The following is a 21,298-nucleotide window of genomic DNA, read 5'->3' as shown; positions in this document are numbered from 1 at the left end:
TGGACAAGAGAGTAATCTAGGGGCTCTACAAGTCATGTCCTTTTAATCAGCTCCTCTACCTCTGTCCTAGAGCCTCCTTCACACCATGGACCAGTTGCCAAGTCTTCTTCCTGCCTTCATTCTACCCTTATCCCTCCTCTTTCCACCACTTCCCCCAACAGAGGGGGGCTAGAAAGAGGCAGGGTATAGGTGGAGTGAGTGCAGGAAAAATGGGGGTAGGAGTGAGGCCTTGGGGGGATGTGATGGAGTGGGGATAGGGCCTGCGACTGAGCAGAGATTGAGCATACCCAGGGAAAATTAGAAGCTAACTTGGGGGATCTGAAAATGTTTTAATCAAAAGTAGGGTCCACTGGTTGCCAAAGTTTGAGAACCACTATATTCAGGCAGACAGACTAGCCAGGATCCTGGGCAAGGTGGGAGGAGGCCAGCTTACAAGTTATATTACAAAATGTATTTATATATTTAAAATCATTTTCTCCTTTTCTTGCCTGGTAAGAATTGCATTCAGAGCTCTGAGCAGAAGATGAGGCAGCTCCCCCTTACAAGTTGCACGCAAAGCAGGACAGGTTCTTGCATTTCTTTTAAATATATGTGGGCAGAACCTAACCTGGTGTGATTTGAAACTCTCCCCTCAGCATAGTTGTATCTTCACTAAAATACTACAGCGGTGCAGCTGCAGCTATGGTGCTACATACGTAGACAAGTATTCAGTGTGTAGCTGAGTCCATGCAGCAGGTTAGTGCACAGCAAGCTAGCATGCTGTATATCCACATCCTGGCTTGCCACACTCTGAGTCTCGACATAGACAAGCCCCTAGTTTCCCCAGAGAGTGTTGATCAGTGCATAGGGGCATCACCTCCTGCATAGTGCTGGATCTGGACAATGTCTCTTTAAGAGGCTAAGCTGGGGAGCTGTTGTGTTTGTCAGAGCTTAGTTTGCACTGTGATTGTGTATTTGGTACTGGAAATAATTGAATAAACTGTGGCTTGTTTAGTTTTGATTTTTAAATGTGCAGCAATAATTGCTTCAAAACTGATGTTTTCATTCCTCTCTTCTAGCTGAGTTCACCATATTCATCTGACTGAAATTCAGACACCATGAAGAACAGCAAAGCATCCAGAATACATTTAACTTTTATTGAAAGTTTAAAAAAAAAGTTGTTTCTACAGCTTTGTAAATCAGTATTTCCTGGAAGTCAGTGCAATGTTCTTCTTGAGCCTAACTGTACTTTGCATGTAAATCAGAAGTCTCTGCAGTGAAGTCACCGGAGTTACAAGCATCAGTGGCATCATTCGGGGCCTGGCACTGAAGTCCTCACTAAAGGGAATGTTACCTCATAAGTCAATTGGCCAGATCCTTCCCTGATGTGCAACTCCATTGACTTCAGTGGCTTTCCACTAAGTATGAATTTAACGCAATGGGACTGCTCATGGGAATAAGGACTGCTGTATTGCTGTAAATAGGACTTACTGTAGGATGGAGATGTTCTAAACTGTTCATGGAACATTTTGAAAGCAAGATTTTAGAATACCTGAAGAGATTTAAGATGTGTTCGGAAAATCAGGATTCATGATTTATATTTCATGTTCTGTTTTTATAATGTCTACTTCTTTGGTTTTGTTTTAAAATAAAAGTTCCCATCCATCTCTTCATTACCATAGGTGTCAGGAGTCAACTTTTCCTGTCATGGAGTGCTTTCAATACAAAGGGACAGATTTTATCTTCCTGCAGTAAAATCCATGAACCGGAAGAGATAGAGGTGGGAATAATGGGAATAGAAGAGTTCTCTAGAAACTTAACAGCACTAAACTTCAAAGGTCACTAAATGTCTGTGCCTCCATCCTGCATCTGTAAAGCAGGGTTTATAAAATCTCCCTCTCTTATAGGACAGTTGTGAGGGTAAATGTACTCATGGTTGTGAAGCACTGTGGTAGAATACTTCAGAAAAGCACATAAAAGAAATTAAAACAGTCCTTATTCAGTGCAGAGTTCAGATGGTGCGCTATAATCAATGTGTTTGGGACATGCTCTGAATGATAAAAAGATCACAAAAAAACTGCTTCTTTGCCAAATACTGTCCAAAATGCACCTTAGTCATAGTGCAAAGTTAAAAAGAGCTAAATTACCTCAGATACAGAGGTAACTATGATAACCAGTTCTTAAAATAAAAGATAATTTGTGTTTTTTAAAGCAGCCGTGTTAGTACAGTAATTACTCGTTTAACATGTGCCCGTTTAATATGTTTTCGCAATAGTGCGATTTTTTGGGGGGAACTTTTTCAAATAATACAACTGTCCCCGAAATAGCACGAAAATAATCAAGTGACGGACTACTTCGTGCAGTGGTATAAGTTGATGAAAACAGCGGTAATACGCATGAGCGGATGAACACACGTGGTCACAGTGCTCCTCCGCTCACTCACGTGTTTATCTTTGTGTTTTAACAAACCACGGCAACTTGTGTTGTTAGATATCTAATGTTGATGTTGACAACCCAGCACCAACAAAAAATTGACTTTGCCACCACTACCTGAAATGCAACCCCCACATTTTCCATTATTTTTAATGGGAAAATTGATCCCGCATAGCATGGTTTTGCTTAGCACGAACGTTTTCAGAAACGCATCTATAGTGTTAAATGAGGAATTACTGTATTAGGGACGTGAAGGACTAGTTGATTATCCGATAAGCAAATGCTTATCAGATAGTCGAAAGAAAGTCAACTAGTCACTTTCCCCCACCCTTGCTGCTTCTATCAGATAGAGGCGAGGGGGAAAGAAGAGAGGATACTTCAAAGAGTCAGCGCCGCTTGAAGCCTGGAGCCAGCTGGGGTGTCCCCAGGCTGCATGCGGCATTTCAAAGTGGCAGTACCGCATGGAGCCTGGGATCAGCTGGGGACTCCCCACCTGACCCTGGGCTCCGTGCGACACTGCCACTTAAACGCTACCACGTCGTTTTCGCCTTTGACGGGCTGTTGCAACACCTCAAAGGCAGAGGTGCCCTATTGACTAATAGAATAGTCAATGCAAAATGCATCGACTATTTGATTAGTCAATTACCCGATACTTAACATCCTTAGCATTAGTCTGTCTTTTCTCAGAATTACCCATGACAACTTAACTGTTCATTAGAATAACAAACACTGACCATATATAAAATATAGCTATCCAGGTTCTGCCTGCAATGTATGCAGTTCTGAACATACTTAATTGTGCAAGCAAAATATGCATTTGCACAAACAAATGGTTATTAGTACATGCGAGCGGTTAAAAACACACATGCTGTGCAAATGCCAAAGTAGGTGTTTATTTTGTTGGAATAGGTTGAACCTCTCTAGTCTGGCATCCTCTGGTCCAGCAATATCTGTGGTCTGGCACAGTTTTAGTTAGCTGGATGTATACATCATGAGTGAGCCAAGTTTCTGGTGGTCTCATAAAAATTTTTTACAGCCACCAGTCCTGGGTCTCCATGTTCTATGCTGTTATTTAGCTCTAATTTACCCCTGATTGTTTTCTAAGAGCCAAATAAGCAGTGGAAGTGTTGGTAATGCTTTTAGACAACATTGACCTCCTGTGGTTTGGAAAATTCTCTGGTTCTTCGAGTAGTGTCCCCATGGGTACTCCACTGTAGGTGTCAGTCCCATCCCGGCGCCGCAGATCGGAGACTGCACAGTGAGTGTCTCGCAACTTTTGCCTCGTGTGTGGTCCAGCTCCCTCCAGTTCCTCTCAACCGCCCTCGGTCGCAGACGGAGCTCTCTCTCATCTCTGTCTAGTCAGAAAGGAAAAATGTATAGGTTTTATTTACTTATTGTCATTAAGGTTATCTGTTTATAGTTAATAGTTGTAGTTATAGTTTTAGTTTATAAAGACCCCCACAAAACTCGATTGTTCTTCGTTTCTCCGTCCTTCAGGCCACTGCAAAAAAAAAGGGGGGGGGGGCAGAAGAATGAAAAACCTCGCAATGCCGGATTCTCCCAGCTTCAAAAATGTGATCTCTGCTGAGAGCCTATGTCTGCTTCAGATGGACATTCGTCCTGCATGCGCTGTTTGAGTGAAGCTCATATGTCGCAGAAATGTGCCCACTGTTCAAAATTAACAGCCAGGGCCCGGTGCAACAGAAATGCGCCTTCAAATGATTTTATTCAACAAGGCATTCCAGCGATCGGACGCCTTGTCTATGTCTTCTTCAGGCCCTGCCATGGCACAAAAACGTAGGGCTTCCTCTCTGGGGGTAGCCCCAATGAAAAGTGGGCTTCACCGGCGCATTCTCTGCCACCGGTCCCGCTGAGCAGGGTGAGCACGGGACAAACCTGGAACATCCGGCACTGCCTTTTCCTATGCAAAGGTGGTTTCAGAAGATGAGGTGGTTTCAGCCACGAGACCTAAGAAAATATCGGCCGCGGTACCTAGAAGAATGCGAAATGCAGATATTATTGCTCCAGGGCAGGCATAGGTCAGGGATCTCTAGGGGATGCCTTCCTCCTCCATTGGGGGGACTCCCTCCTATATGTATTTCTTCCTATTGTACTCATACTCAGGGTTCTAGACAAGATCAACACAGATGGGGCCAAACTGATTCTCATAGCATCTGTCTGAGCACACCAAATGTGGTTTCCATTCCTTCACCGAATGTCTCTGAGGCCAGCATACACCCTCCCGAGCCTCCCAGACGTGGTGTCCCAGAACTGCAGCTCCCTCTTGCACTCGCAGCCCCAAACTCTACATCTAACCACTTGGCTCCTAGCTGGTTCTGCCCATCCGAGGATCTTTGTTTGGACCAAGTCAAAGATGTCCTGATACAAAGCAGGAGAAACACTACTCAATCTACTTAACTGTCCAAATGGCGAAGGTTTGCTTTGTGGTGTTCTGTGAATGGGATCAATCTGCATGCCTCATCTATACACCGGATCCTCGACTACGCCCTTTACCTGCAACAAATGGGTCTGTCAATTGCTTCCTTGAGGTTACACCTTGCAGCGATTACTGCCTTTTGCCATTTGATAGACAGTACTTCGGTGTTTGCCCACCCAACAACGAAGAGGTTCCTGAAAGGATTAACGAACCTTAACTCTCCTCACTGACTCCCACCCCCATACTGGAATCTGGACCTAGTGCTGGACACTCTTATTCGGCCCCTCTTAGGCTGTGTCTAGACTACAGGGTTTTGTCAACAAAAGTGGACTTTTGTCGACAAAACTATACCTGCGTCTACACTGCCACTGAGTTCTGTCGACATGACGTCGACAGAACTCAGCAGTTTTATCGACAGCTGTAAACCTCATTCTATGAGGAATAACGCCTTTTGTCGACAGAGTTCTGTCGACAGAAGGCATTATTGCATCTACGCTGACCTTTGCGTCTACACTCTCATGTCGACAAAGCAGCTTGCTTTGTCGACAGAACTGTAAGTCGTCTAGACGCTCTTTGTCGACAGAAGCTTTGTCCACAGTATCTGTCGACAAAACTTCTGTCGACAAAAGCCTGTAGTCTAGACGTACCCTTAGAGCCTTTGGTCACTACATCACTGCAGATGTTAACACTCAAGTTAGTTTTCTAGCTTGCTATAATGTCAGCCTGCAGGATCAGTGAGCTTGCAGCATTGATGTCAGGACCACTGTACACAACCTTCAACAAGAATAGAGTGGAACTGCGACCTCACCCAGACTTTATCCCTAAAGTCTGCTCCACATTCCATATTGACAAGTTGATCATATTCCTCCTCCTTCTACCACAAACCTAATCACAGCAGGCAGTCCTCCACACTTTTGACGTCTGTCGGGCGCTCGCCTTTTACATTGACAGGACCCGAGATTGGCATAAATCGGACCATTCATTAGTCTCTCCTGCAGACTGATCCAAGGGTGAGGCACTGTCTTTCCAGCATATTGCCAAGATCATAGTTTCCTGCATCACCACTTGTTACTCTATTCGTAATAAGCCTCTTCCATCACAACCGAAAGCACATTCTACACGGGCCATAACTACATCCACAGCTTTTTTTATGGAGAGTCCCCCTTCGGGACATTTGATGAGCTGCCACATGGTTGTCCAATGTCACTTTCATAAACCATTATGCAATTGTGCAGCGATTGGCGGCAGACTCCTCTTTGGCTTCAACGGCACTTTCAGCTTCAAACAATCCTTGATTCTGGAGCCCGCCATCTGGATATTTCCAAATACTGCTGTATAGTCACTTAGAATGGAGCATCCATGGGGACACTACTCGAAGAAGTTACTCACCTTGGTGCAATAACGATGGTTCTTCGAGATGTGTGTCCCTGTGGGTGCTCCACTACCCACCCTCCTCCCCAACCCAGAATCTTGGTTTGGAGTATCATTTCAGATACTTGAGCCGGTGAGAGGAACTGGCGGGAGCCAGACTGCACGCATGAGGCAAAAGCTGTGAACAGAGCAAGATTCTCATCACTCATCTGCAGATGGCTGACTACGGCTATTGAAAGTCTCCGAATTGCGGCACCAGGACAGGCCTAACACCTACAGTGGAACGCCCACGGGAATACACAACTTGAAGAACCATCTTTACTACACCAAGGTAACTTCTTTGGCACCAGTCAGGCCCTGATGGTGCTGGATTAGAGAAGTTCAACCTGTATTAACTTTGGTGGGTTAGGAGCTTGGCGAATAGCTAGTAGCGCTATAACATTACATTGTTTCTAGCGCTCTCTTTTGCAATCTTACGGTTTTGGAGGAGTGACGGTCACTGCATACAACCACTGGGAACATCTCCAAGTAGAAGCATAGGAAAAAAATCATTGTGGGGCAAAGATGTAAGATAGGAGTAGATGGCTAGAAATAGAATAAGCTGTAAGGAGAGCAGATCGTCCATGCTAGTACTGCCCTCAATTGTAAATATTTGAGAAAGCAAAGGGAAGGGGAGCCACAATGATCTGATTCACCTGGCATCTCTTTGCTGCACAAATGGAATATATTTAAAATAAATTAATATCTGTTTTTATCTATCTAATCTGAAATCTTTGGACCAAGTTAGGGAGATGTAGTGAAATTATGGAAAACCAGTTACCGTCAGTAATTCTTCAGAACCATAACAATGGCATAGATTTGATATTAAACCATGTATATAGTCTCATCATCTCTGTAATTTATACATAATCAATAGAAATAAAAATAGATTTTGTTTTGCGTTACTTGTTTCTGGGTCTGAACAACCAGTGGGAACTGAGACATTTAAAGAGACAAGCATCACATTCATCCAGCATCCACCACCACACAGCTTTTTTAATGTATAATGCTTCTTAAAAAAAGAACCCAGCATACAGAACACCCTTGACCATGTAAACTGCCTAGAAGACTGTATTAACCTCTGTAACATATCTTAGCTCTGTTCTGGGTAGTTGGAAATAAAGAGCTAATTAGGGATGTAAAATCCTATATAATTGGTTAACTATGAACCAGTTAAGGGAGCCGCTCCCCTCCCTTTCCCACTGTGGCTGGTCTGGAGCAGCTCCTGCCTGCAACTTGACCAGACCAACCACAAAAGGGGCTGCTCTGGATGCCTGCAACACACTTGGGCCCACCAACAGACGGGCTGCTTTGGATGGCCAGAGCAGTTCCTGCCCATGGCAGGCAGGGAGCTGTCCCAACCCCCACTGGTTAACTGGAACTGGTAAGCATCACCCTTAATGCTTATCAGTTAACCAGTTCGGTTAACTTTTCACATCACTAAGGCTAATGGTTAAAAAAAATCAGTTTTGAAAGAATTAAGACACTCTGGGAACACAGATTATTATATTTCCCTCTCTAAGTTGATTAAGTTTTTCATCCTGACATGGTAAATTTACTCTATGTAACCCTTCATATTGAAACATTTGGCACCTATAGTCAGAAAATGCAGTTTGAAATTGGTTTCATCAATATTTTCATGGGATTAAAACAGATGGCAAAATGTTAATTTTTTTTTGTTTTGTTTTCCTGCTTTAGTAAAAATATTGTGACTGTACACAGATCAGAGATCCAGGACCGGCTTTGTCCTGATCTTGTCTCTAACACTGATTCAGTCTGCAACTTTGAGCTTGTTAGTCTGTAAAGTGCCACGGGACTCGTTGTCGCTTTTGCAGATCCAGACTAACATGGCTGTCCCTCTGAACTTTGAGCTTAGCACTCAACTCCAAAGCCTCAATTCCCTCAACTATAGAATGGAGATAATACTTCTATGCTGTACTTCAGGGACATTTAGTGAAGATTCACTAGTGCAAAGCACTTAAAATAAAAAAAATGCTAAATATTTTAAACTGTGCTTAATTATGTAAACATAACGGATGGGTTACTTCTATGGATAAGGCCCTACCAAATTTACAGTCTATTTTGGCCAATTTTACAGTCATGGGCAGCGAGTAAAACAGGCAAGGGGAGGCCATGCCTTCCTTGGGTCTTAGGGTATGTCTAGATTGTATCCCTCTGTCAACACAGGAATGCAGATTAGGCAGGTCGACATTGCAAATGAAGTGGGGATTTAAATATCCTGTGCTTAATTTGCATAAAAATGGCCTCCGTTTAGGCCGACTCAGCACTTTGTCGGCAAAAAGCGGCAGTCTAGAGGGGGATCTGTCGAGAAAGAAAGCCTTTTTTGACAGATCTGTAAACCTACTTGCAAGAGGCATGAGATCTGTTGAAAAAAGCTTTCTTTCTTGACAAATCCCCCTCTAGACTGCCGCTTTTTGCCGACAAAGTGCAGAGTCAGCAAAAACAGTGACCATTTTTATGCAAATTAAGCATGGGATATTTAAATCCCTGCTTCATTTGCAATGTCGACCTGCCTAATCCGCATCCCTCTGCCTACGGCGGGATGCAGTCTAGACATACCCTAAGGCTATGTCTATACTCGCGGCTTCTTGCATGAGTAACATGCAAATGAGGCTAAGCATGGAATATTGCAGAGCCTCATTTGCATACCTAATGAGCCACCATTTTTTTTAGAAGAGGCTCTTGTGCAAGAAGAAGCATCTACACTGCCTTTTCTTGCACAAGAAAAACCCTCTTGCACAATGCCATTACACCTATTACTTTTCAGGAAGAACGGCCTTGCACAAGAGGGTTTTTCTTGCGCAAGAAGGGGCTATGTAGACCCTCCTTCTTGCTCAAGAGTCTCTTCTGAAAAAAATGGTGGTTCATTAGGTATGCAAATGAGGCTCTGCGATATTCCATGCTTAGCCTCATTTGCATATTACGTGCGCAAGAAGCCGCAAGTGTAGACATAGCCTAAGTGTTCAGCCTTTTCCTTCTGCCCATCCTTATTCTGACCATTTCTGTAGATACCCACAGCAGGTTGTTGAAGCCTGGTGAGTCTTAATAATCTAGTAATTTAAAAAGCGTTCCAGCTTGCCAGACCTATTAACACAACATTGTATCTGTGAAAAAGCCATTAAGTGATATTGCAGCCATTTAACTGCCATTTGCCAACCCAGAGGGGTATATAGTTTCAGTTTCGGAATTTATTGACAAAAATAGTGTGCATTATTGTTATATGTCTATGGGATCTTCGTTTAAAATTAGATTTAAATAATTCATTCGTTGCTGAAGATTATAAAATCACATCTCTAAAAAAATGTTGCATAGATTGTGCATCTAAAAATCTGAGTAGTCAGCTTTAGCCTTAAATGCTTAGTTCTTCAGCAAAAACAAAAGGAAAAACTATGTAGCTCTTTAAAGACTAACAAGATGGTTTAATAGGTGATGAGCTTTCGTGGGCCAGACCCTCAGATCATACTCTGAAAGAGTATGTCTACACTACAAAGTTAATTTGAACTAACAGATGTTAGTTCGAATTAACTTTAATAGGCGCTACACATACAAACCGCTAGTTCGAACTTAATTCGAACTAACGGAGCGCTTAATTCGAACTAGGTAAACCTCATTCTATGAAGACTAATGCCTAGTTCGAATTAAGTAGTTCGAATTAAGGGCTGTGTAGCCACTTAATTCGAACTAGTGGGAGGCTAGTCCTCCCCAGCTTGCCCTGGTGGCCACTCTGGGCACCACCAGGGAAACTTGTCTGCCCCCTTCCCGGCCCCGGAGCCCTTAAAGGGGCACGGTCTGGCTACGGTGCCCGTGCCAGGTGCAAGCCTGTCAGCACCCAGCCAGCAGACCCTGCACCCGGCATGGCATGAGCCAGCCACCCGCTGCCACCCAGCCCTCCGCCTCTTCCCGGGACCAGGCTGGCGGCTCCCAGGAGCCTGCCCAGGGCCGCAAGAGGCTGGCGCCCGCCTGGTCTAGTGCGGACATCGTGGACCTCATCCAGGTTTGGGGGGAAGCCTCCAATGTCCACGACCTCCACACTACGCACAGGAAAGTGGCCATCTAGGGCAGGATAGCTGCCAGCCTGGCCACCCAGGAGCAGGTTTGCATGAAAATCAAGGTGGTCCAGTGAGACCCCCGACCCTGAGCTCTGAGCTTAGAACATAAAAACATAAGAACGGCTGTACTGGGTCAGACCAAAGGTCCATCTAGCCCAGTAGCCTGTCTGCCGACAGCGGCCAACACTAGGTACCCTGGAGGGGATGGACTGAAGACAATGACCAAGCCATTTGTCTCGTACCATCCATCTCCAGCCTTCCACAAACAGAGACCAGGGACACCATTTCTACCCCCTGGCTAATACCACTCCATGGACCCAACCTCCATAAATTTATCTAACTTCTCTTTAAACTCTAATATCAGAGGGGTAGCCGTGTTAGTCTGAATCTGCAAAAGTGACGAGGAGTCCTGTGGCACCTTATAGACTAACTGAAGTGTAGGAGCATAAGCTTTCGTGGGCAAAGACCCACTTCGTCAGATGCATGTAGTGGAAATTTCCAGAGGCAGGAATAAATATGCAGGCCAGGATCAGGCTGGAGATGACGAGGTGGATCCAATCAAGGAGGATGAGGCCCACTTCTAGCAGCTGATCCGGAGGTGTGAATTCCAAGAGAACAGAAGCTGCTTTTGTAGTTAGCAAGCCATTCACAGTCTTTGTTTAATCCAGAGTTGATTGTGTCAAACTTAAAGATGAACTGTAGCTCAGCAGTTTCTCTTTGAAGTCTGGTCCTGAAGTTTTTTTGCTGCAGGATGGCTACTTTTAGATGTGCAATTGTGTGTCCAGGAAGATTGAAGTGTTCCCCTACAGGTTTTTGTACGTTGCCATTCCTAATATCAGATTTGTGTCCATTGATTCTTTTACGTAGGGACTGTCCTGTTTGGCCGATGTATATAGCAGTGGGGCATTGTTGGCACATGATGGCATATATTACGTTGGTGGATGTGCAGGAGAATGTACCAGTTGACAGTATGTAAACTGATTCTGTAAACTGCGATACCCACACGAGGAAGTGAGGAGACAGATTGACAGAGCCAGATGTGTACCCAGAATCCTCCTGCTACGGGACAAGCCCAAGAAAGAAACCAACAGAACACCACTGGCCATCACCTACAGTCCCCAGCTAAAACCTCTCCAACGCATCATTAGTGATCTTCAACCCATCCTGGACAATGATCCCTCGCTTTCACAGGCCTTGGGAGGTAGGCCGGTCCTTGCCCACAGACAACCCGCCAACCTGAAGCATATTCTCACCAGCAACTACACACCGCACCATAATAACTCGAACTCAGGAACCAATCCTTGCAACAAACCTCGGTGCCAACTCTGCCCACATATATACACCAGCAACACCATCACAGGACCTAACCAGATCAGCCATACTGTCACTGGTACATTCTCCTGCACATCCACCAATGTAATATATGCCATCATGTGCCAATGCCCCACTGCTATATACATCGGCCAAACAGGACAGTCCCTACGTAAAAGAATCAACGGACACAAATCTGATATTAGGAATGGCAACATACAAAAACCTGTAGGGGAACACTTCAATCTTCCTGGACACACAATTGCAGATCTAAAAGTAGCCATCCTGCAGCAAAAAAACTTCAGGACCAGACTTCAAAGAGAAACTGCTGAGCTACAGTTCATCTTTAAGTTTGACACAATCAACTCTGGATTAAACAGACTGTGAATGGCTTGCTAACTACAAAAGCAGCTTCTGCTCTCTTGGAATTCACACCTCCAGATCAGCTGCTAGAAGTGGGCCTCATCCTCCTTGATTGGATCCACCTCGTCATCTCCAGCCTGATCCTGGCCTGCATATTTATTCCTGCCTCTGGAAATTTCCACTACATGCATCTGACGAAGTGGGTCTTTGCCCACGAAAGCTTATGCTCCTACACTTCAGTTAGTCTATAAGGTGCCACAGGACTCCTTGTCGTTCTTTAAACTCTGTTATAGTTCTAGCCTTCACAGCCTCCTGTGGCAAGGAGTTCCACAGGTTGACTATTTGCTTTGTGAAGAACTTTCACTTATTAGTTTGAAGCCTGCTACCCATTCATTTCATTTGGTGTCCTCTAGTCCTTCTATTATGGGAACTAATGAAGAACTTTTCTTTATGCACCCTCTCCACACCACTCATTCTTTTATAGACCTCTATCATATCCCCCCTCAGTCTCCTCTTTTGTAAGCTGAAAAGTCCCAGTCTCTTTAGCCTCTCTTCATATGGGACCTGTTCCAAACCCCTGATCATTTTAGTTGCCCTCCCGTCTCCCACCCTCTCCCTTTCCCTCTCCCACCTCCTTTTCCCAATCTCCCCGAGTTTTGTTCAATAAAGAGAGTTTCTATTTTTGAACACACGTGTCCTTTATTTTGTACATCAGGAAGGGGGGCTAGGCAGGGGTAAGTGGAAGGAGGTGAGGGAGGAATGGGGTACGAGCCCCCGATGGGGAGAACTGGGGTGGCTCTGCGGGCTCCTCAGGGTGGAAGCTCTCCTGCAGCCCCCCGATTGACTCCCCCCCCGGATGGCAGCCTGCGGCAAGTGCAGCCGGGCTGATGGCCGAGTGTTGTGATGTGCCAAGTGTGGGCATTCAGGGCATTCCAAGACAGGACTGCTTTGCTGTCCCTCATCTAGTTAGACAAGCGAGCGGGGAACCCCTGAGAACTGTCTGTCTGGGGTGGGGGTCGGTTCCCTTTAAGCACAGCCCTCGGCTAGCCTGAGGCAGCAGCTCCACGCTCTAAGTCCTAATCTGATGCCCTGCCGGTACTGCTTCTGGCCAGCCTTAACCTCGGTTCAGGGTCCACTCAATGTGGACATGCTAGTTCGAACTAGTTTTTAGGTCTATATGCACTAGTTCGAATTAGCTTAGTTCGAATTAACTAATTCAAATTAAGTTAGTTCGAATTAGTGCTGTAGGGTAGACATACCCAAAGAGAAATGGCATGACCGTATATACCAAAGGAATACAATAAAAAAGTGAACACATTATTAAACTGACAAATCAGATTTAGAACAAAAGGTAGGGAGAGGGAAGGAGGGAATAGCTGTTTATAAGTCAATGAATGGCTAATCGGGGTGATAAGTGGGGAAGCTGTCTTTATAATGTATACGGTAAATAGCATCTTTGTTAAGGCCCATTCATAGAGTGTCAAATTTAAGCATGAATGAAAGTTCTGAAGTTTCTCTCTGTAATCTGGTGTTAAAGTCTCTTTGAAGTAAGATGCATGTAGTAAGGTCGTTAAGACTACCGTAAAATCTCGAGTATAATGCATGCTTTTTTTCTGACTTTTTTGGGTCAAAGTCCGGGTGCCCATTATACACAGGTGTTATTTTTTAAAGTTTTATTTTGGCAGTGCCCTGGCTTGCTGCCTGTCTAGTGCTCCTTCAGGCTGCGCCCAGAAACTTTCCTGCTGCGGCGTGGCGCGGGGGTCGCCGCCCCGTAAGGCTCCTGGACAAGGCGAGGAGCCGGTGGCACCACCAGGCTGCAACACCCTGGCTCACTGCCTGCCTGGTACTCCTTCAAGCTGTGCCCGGGGGTTCCTGTGGCAGGCGCGAGCTTGGCGAGCATCAGGGAGGGAAGAGGCTGTGCAGCCCGAACCTCCCAGGCAAGCCTGCAGGTGGGAGCGGTGTGTCCCTCCCGCCCTTTCTCCTGCAGCCCAGGGCCGCCTCCAGCAAGTGGGCAAGGCTGGGCTTGGTGCTGTCAGGTCGGCTCCTGGCTATGGGACAGCCACCTGTTGGCAGAAGTTGTGGGGCTGCTAAGCTCGATGGCTTCAAACCCCGGGGCGCATTATACATAGAATTTCAGATTTTTTCATTACGCTAAGATTCCAAAGTCAGGGTGCGTATTACAGGCAGTCCCCGAGTTACGCGGATCCGACTTATGTCGGATCCGCAGTTATGAACGGGGCCCTTCCTCTCCCTGGTCTCCAGCAGACCAGGGAGAGGAAGCAAAGCGGCGGAACACGTGGGCAGCGGACAGCCCAGACGCGTCTGCTGCCGCTGTCCGCTGCCCACGTGTTCCGCCGCTTTGCTCCCCGTCCCCCGGGTCTGCAGACCAGGGGGACGGGGAGCAAAGCAGAGCAAAGCCGCGGAGCACGCGGGCAGCGGACAGCCCAGACGCGTCTGGGCTGTCCGCTGCCCGCGTGCTTTGCGGGTTTGCTCTGCTTTGCTCTGCTTTGCTCCCCGTCCCCCTGGCTGCAGACCAGGGGGACGGGGAGCAAAGCAGAGCAAAGCCGCGGAGCACACGGGCAGCTGACAGCCCAGACGCTTCTGGGCTGTCCGCTGCCCACGTGTTCCGGCGCTTTGCTCCCCGTCCCCCTGGTCTGCAGACCAGGGGGACGGGGAGCAAAGCAGAGCAAAGCCACGGAGCCCGAGGGCAGCAGGACAGCCACGGCGCGTCTGGGTTGTCCCGCTGCCCCCATGCTCCGCGGCTTTGCTCCGGACGCCAGTGGTACAGCAGCTGGGCGCTGCCGGTTGGTCCCGTAGCGCCGCTCTGGGCGCTACTGGACCAACCCGGCAGCACCCCAGCTGCTCTGCCCCAGGCGTCCTGATTCAGCTGCTGCTGGTCAGTTTCAGCAGTGGCTGAATCAGGATGCCTGGGGCAGAGCAGCTTGGGTGCTGCTGGGTTGGTCCAGTAGCGCCGAGGAGCGGCGGCGCTACTGGACCAACCCAGCAGCACCCCAGCTGCTCTGCCCCAGGCGTCCCCAAGTCAGCCGCTGCTGAAACTGACCAGTGGCTGACTACAGGAAGCCCCTGCCCCGGGCTTCCTGGAATCAGCCGCTGATCAGTTTCAGCAGCAGCTGACTTGGGGATGCCTGGGGTTCTTAAGTTGAATCAGTATGTAAGTCAGAACTGGCGTCCAGATTCAGCCACTGTTGAAACTGATCAGTTTCAGCAGCGGCTGAATCTGGATGCCAGTTCCGACTTACATACAGATTCAACTTAAGAACAAACCTACAGTCCCTATCTTGTACGTAACCCGGGGACTGCCTGTATACATTGGTGCGCATTATACTCGAGATTTTACAGTATGTCCAGGAAGGCTGAAATGCAAACTGACAGGTTTTTCCTTGTGAAGATGTCTGATGTCTGATTTGTGGGCATTAATTCTTGGGCGAAGTATCTGAGAAGTCTGTACAATATACATAGCAGAAGGACACTGTTGGCACATGATGGCATAAATTTTATTTCTAGAATACGTGTCCTTGATCGTATAACTGACATGGTTAGGTCCAGTGATGGTGTCACTAGAGTAAATATGTGGACAAAGTTGACAACGGGGTTTGTTGCAAGGGAAAGTTCCAGGGTTGGTATCATTGTGGTATGTCCTGTGGTTGTTGGTAAGAATCTTCCTGAGGTTAGGTGGTTGTCTATAGGAGAGTATGGGTCTGTCCCCCAGAGCCTCTCAGAGTGTAATATCCTGTTCCAGTATAGGTTATAGGCTATTGATAATGCATTGGAGAGGTTTAAGTTGGGGGCTATAGGTGATAAGTGGTGTTCTATTGTTGCTTTTCTTGGGCCTATCTTGAAGTAGATGGTTTCTGAGTATTCATCTGACTCTTTCAATTTGTTTTAATTTCCCCCGGTGGGTAATTGAGATTTACAAATGCTTGGTAGAGATCTTGAAGTTTCTGGTCTCTGTCAATGGGATTAGAGCAGATGCGGTTGTACCTACAGGCCTGACTATAGACAATGGATCATATGGTACGTCCTGGATGGAAGCTGGAGGCAGGTAGGTAAGTGTAGCAGTCAGTGGGTTTTCTGTAGAGAGTGGTATTTAATTTTCCATTAGTGATTTGTACTGTGGTGTCCAGGAAATGGATCTCTCGTGTAGAATGGTCCAGGCTGAGATTGATGGTGGGATGTAGGTTGCTAAAGTCTCTGTGGAATGCGTCCAGTGTTTCTTGGCCATGGGTCCAGATCATAAAGATGTCATCGATGTAGCGTAAGTAAAGGAGAAGTAAAAGGGGATGCAATCTGAGGAAGCGTTGTTCTAAGTCATCCGTAAAGATGTTAGCATACTGTGGGGCCATGCGTGTACCCATGGCTGTGCCGCTGATCTGGAGATATAAGTTGTCCCCAAATTGGAAATAATTGTGGGTGAGAACAAAGTTACATAGGTCTGCTACGAGATTGGCTATAGTATCCTCTGGAATAGTGTTTCTAATCACTTGTAATCCATCTTCATGTGGAATATTGGTGTAGAGAGCTACATCCATGGTGGCAAGGATGGTGTTATCAGGGAGGTTATCAACGTTTTGTATTTTTCTCAGGAAGTCTGTGGTATCTTGGAGATAGCTGGGAGTGTTGGTTACATAGGGTTTGAGGAGAGGGTCTACATAGCTGGATAATCCGGTAGTGAGTGTGCCAATACCTGAAATGATGGGACGTCTGGGGTGTCCGGGTATATGGATTTTGGGAAGCAAATAGAACAATCCTGGTCAGGGTTCAGAAGGTGTTTCTGTGTGAATTTGGTCCTGAGTAGAGGTTCTGAGTAGAGGGAGTTCCTTAAGTAGACAGTGTAGTTTCTTTTGGTTCTTCAGCGTATAGTTTAAATAAATTCTTCAAAAGATTAGCCTTATGTAAAATACACAATTTAAATTTTAATTACTGTAGTATAAAATCTTGCTCCCAAAGTCCTCCTGTCCTTTCAGTCAATCCCTGCTGCTGCAATCTTTCTACCTTTATTCCCTTCCCCTTTGAAGAGCCCTTAAAACAGGAGTAGGGAACATTTTTTGGGGCGGGAGCAGTGCTTTTTTTGTAAGAAAAAAGGTGCCAGTACTCCAGGAGAAAGTCGTTGAGCAAAAAAAAAAAGCTGCACCAGGGGATCAAAATGTGGTTACGGCCCCTTTAATACCCACATATCCCAATCAAAGTGCCGGTACGCTTGAGGTGAATGCCATTCATTTACAATATGCTGGGAAAGGGGTGTACTGTCACAAAAAAAGCACTGCCAGGACCAAAACTGACCCCTCCCTCAGAGCCAGGCATCCTCACCCCCCCTCCTCATTTCAATGCAACTACCCCTTCCTCAGAGCCCGGCACCCCAGTCCCCCTATCCCCAGCATCTCCCCCCCACACACAGACACACACACCAAATTCCCCTCCCACAGAGCCAGGCACCTGAGGGATGGGACGGGTAAAGTAATCCTATAAAGTGGCTGCTCCTGTCGCTGGCCCAGCTGCCTCAGCTCGCAGTGTGTACAGGGAGGCAGCACGTGGCCCAACTCCTGACTCACTGCTCTATGCGTCACATAGGCCTGTGCGGTGTGCACTCTGGTCTCACCCCAATTAATGTTGGGCCCAGGGGCAACTGCCCCCTCCTCACTAAGCCTCTAGTTTCAGTTCACTGAGTCCTCCCCAGCCCAGCTGAGCCACCCACCGCTTTCCCTCCTCCACCCCCCAGCCCAGCTGAGCCACGTGCTACTTTTCTGCCCCAACAGTGGAACCACATGCTGCTTTTCAGACCCCCTGCTGGCCCAGTTGAGCCACGCACTGCAGCACAAGCGCTCCCAGGGCCAGGGGCTGTGCCGGGGAAAGCAGCACGGCAAGAGTGCTCACAAAAAATGGTGCCGGTACACCGTACCAGTACACCGTACCGGTGTGTACCATCACAAAAAAAGCACTGGTTGGGAGCCACCGACTCACAGAAAAATCATTCATGGGCCGCATACAAGTGAGAGACAAACAAACAAAGAAACAACAACCCTCACTGACATAGCCCCTGGCTGAGAAGGAGAAAGACACTCCCCACATTTCCCTCCCACACAAGACCCTAGGGGGACCCAGCCTAGTAGATTTTGTGTGCTCCAGCCCCATAGGGGGCAGTGAGGGAATGGGGATTGGGAGTGCCGGCATGGGCTCCCCAATGCTGGAGGGGGAGCCCTGAGCCTCTGGGGCTGGATCCAGGCAAGTCGGGGACCTGAGGTTCCCACCCTGCCTTAAAGGGACAAAAGGAAACATCCCGTTTCTTTCAGATAGAAGAAAAGAAAGGGAAACTCATTCATCCAGCTATTTGATTAACTAGTTTTAAAAGAACTCTCCACCAAAATCCATACCTTAGTATGATATAAAATCCTTTGTTATGCCTAAAATCTTTGGAAACATATTTTAACAAACATATGGTGAAATTTCATACTGTGTCTATTATGATGGAGAGCACACAAAATACTGTGTTCCCTTTTTCTACAAGCAATGAAATTTGTTATGAACACACTAAACCACTCAATTTAAAATAATATCTTTGTTTTAGTGCATTAAATATATAGTAATCTGCATTGATTACTTTAGGAAGGCTTAAGATACAAATACACTACATTGCATTCACAAGGCAGGATGGTGATACTGTATATTCAGTGGGACACATCCTCTACCCTGTGCACTGCAGGTGAAGAATGCATATTATTACTGCACAACTTGAAGGAATACATCTGGTTGAAAAGTGAAGCACTCAGTTGACAGGAAAAAGCCTGAGGCACAGCCACATGCTAAAGCTGCATCACAAGCAGTCTAGCGTTTCAGGAAGAACATTGGTTAAATGATCCAAACAGGATTTTGGTAGTTGGTCACACGGAGGCATGCTGAACTAACAGACTGGTGCGTGGGAGGAAATCAGATGGTTGCCCAGCCAAAGGCACAAAGCCAGGGTCACAGTTCCTAGGCTGACGTCCCTTTCCCCTCCTCCAGCTGTTTTAACTTTCGTTTTCCTCTCAATTACCTCCTTCTAGCTCCTGGAGTCCTTTCTCAGAAAGCACGTGTCTCGGCTGTGGCTCGGCTGTTCCAGGTTTAGCTCACCCCTCCTGCCTCCCTGGCCCAGTAAGCCAGAGCAGAGACCAGCCAATGTTTCCTCGACCCCAGCACCTGCCACTATGGGTACGTCTAAACTACATGGCTCCATCGACGGAGCCATGTAGATTTGTTGTTTTCGCAAAGGCAAATGAAGCCGCGATTTAAATGATCGTGGCTTCATTTACATTTACATGGCTGCCGCGCTGAGCCGACAAACAGCTGATCAGCTGTTTGTCCGCTCAGCGCGCTAGTCTGGACGCTCCCCTGCCGACATCAAAGCCCTTTGTCGGCAGCCCCGGTAAACCTCATCCCACGAGTAATAACGGGGCTGCCGACAAAGGGCTTTGATGTCAGCAGGGGAGCGTCCAGACTAGCGCGCTGAGCGGACAAACAGCTGATCAGCTGTATGTCGGCTCAGCGCGGCAGCCATGTAAATGTAAATGAAGCCGCGATCATTTAAATCGTGGCTTCATTTGCCTTTGTCTATGTGTCTAATCTACATGCCTCTGACGACAGAGGCATGTAGTCTAGACACAGCCTATATGCACAGCCTGCTGACCTTGTAAAGCTTGTCCTTTGGACCAATGCCTCCACAGTAGGAGGTACGTCTACACCGTGGGCTAAAGTCGAATTAAGATACGCAACTTCAGCTAGGTTAATTGTGTCGCTTAAGTCAAAGTAGCTTTACTCGACTTTTGGTGCTGTCAACCTTAGGAAGTTGAAGGAAGAATATGGTTCCTTCGACTTCCCTTACTCCTCCTGAAATGAGGGTTACAGAAGTTGGAGTAAGAAGCCTGTTATTTCAAAATTATTTTGAAATAATAGGCTTGCTATGCAGACACACACTCTGTTAATTCAAAATAACATGAGTTATTTCAAAATAAGCATGCAGTATAGACGTCAGGGCTGACTTATCTATTAGGCAGAGTATGCACAGTGCCTAGGGCCCACGATACTTTTAGGGGCCCCCAAAAATGTTTTAATTTCTTTTAAAATCAGAAGAAAAAAATGAACTTTTAAGGTCGAAGAAAATGTTTTAATTTTTTTCTCACATCAGAAAAAAAAAAGAAACTTTTAGGGCCCACAAAAATCTATTAAATTTTGCCTAAAATAGAAAAAAAATAAAATGTTGAAGTATTTAAAGTTATATAAAAATAATCTTTAATAGTGATATTATTATGGTGGGAGGGGCCCACGAAAGTCATAATGCGGCCCTGATAGACGTAGCCTAGGAGTGCCAGTTTTGGATATATTCCTAGAAGTTTCCTCATGATAGGGTGGAAAGGGACTTGGAAAGGTCACCAAGTCAGTCCCCAGCACTGCAGGCATGGACTTAAAAAAAGTGCTCAACCCCCAGCTATGCCCCAGTTCCCACTCCCACTCTGCCCCTTCCCCTAAGGCTCTAACTTACCTCACCTCTTGCCAGCCAGTTCCGTGCCTTCCCTCAGTGCACAGCATCCCTGCTCCCCCTTCAGCCCAGAGCCTCAGTGAAACAGCTGATTGCAGCAGGCAGGTGTGGAGAAGGAGGAGGTATTGATCTGGGAGGGGGTGAGGGCTGTGAGGTGAGGGGGGCTTTGGGAGGGGGTGAGGGCTGTGGTGCAGAGGTGTCTGAGGGATGGGGATGAGGGCTGTGGGGTGAGGGGGGCTCTGGGAGGGGGTGAGGGCTGTGGTGCAGAGGTGTCTGAGGGATGGGGATGAGGGCTGTGGGGTGAGGGGGGCTTTGGGAGGGGGTGAGGGCTGTGGTGCAGGGGTGTCTGAGGGATGGGGATGAGGGCTGTGGGGTGAGGGGGGCTCTGGGAGGGGGTGAGGGCTGTGGTGCAGAGGTGTCTGAGGGATGGGGATGAGGGCTGTGGGGTGAGGGGGGCTCTGGGAGGGGGTGAGGGCTGTGGTGCAGAGGTGTCTGAGGGATGGGGATGAGGGCTGTGGGGTGAGGGGGGCTCTGGGGTGGGGGTGAGGGGGGGAGGGGGTCTGTGGTGAGGGGAGCTGTGGGGGGCTCTGGGAGGGGGTGAGGGCTGTGGTGCAGGGGTGTGTGAGGGATGGGAGTGAGGGTTGTAGGGTGAGGGGGGCTCTGGGAGGGGGTGAGGGCTGTGGGGTGAGGGAGGCTGTGGGGGGCTCTGGGAGGGGGTGAGGGCTGTGGGGTGAGGGGGGCTCTGGGAGGGGGTGAGGGCTGTGGTAC

General features: G+C 47.3%; 1 protein-coding gene and 1 long non-coding RNA gene across 2 annotated transcripts in view; one reads left to right on the top strand and one right to left on the bottom strand.

The window, feature by feature from the left end:
- Positions 1–7,159, top strand: part of STAT4 (signal transducer and activator of transcription 4) — a 96,760-nt gene extending 89,601 nt beyond the window's left edge. The window contains exon 24 of the mRNA XM_075934199.2: positions 1,059–7,159. Coding sequence (XP_075790314.2) covers positions 1,059–1,085 — 27 coding nt within the window. The 3' untranslated portion in view covers positions 1,086–7,159. The remainder of the gene's footprint in view (positions 1–1,058) is intronic.
- On the bottom strand, positions 3,625–21,051 carry LOC142830272 (uncharacterized). The gene is made up of 3 exons (XR_016350102.1): positions 20,534–21,051; positions 4,309–4,926; positions 3,625–3,763 (listed from the first exon to the last, which is right to left on the bottom strand). It is a non-coding gene; the product is annotated as an uncharacterized LOC142830272 (long non-coding RNA).
- Between the last annotated feature and the right edge of the window lie 247 nt (positions 21,052–21,298).

Source organism: Pelodiscus sinensis, chromosome 7 (genome assembly GCF_052426305.1).
Source record: "Pelodiscus sinensis isolate ZL-2025 chromosome 7, ASM5242630v1, whole genome shotgun sequence".
NCBI classification, from domain to species: Eukaryota; Metazoa; Chordata; order Testudines; family Trionychidae; genus Pelodiscus; species Pelodiscus sinensis.
The sequence above is the reverse complement of the archived record's forward strand: the minus strand, read 5'-3'. Positions and strand labels throughout refer to the sequence as shown.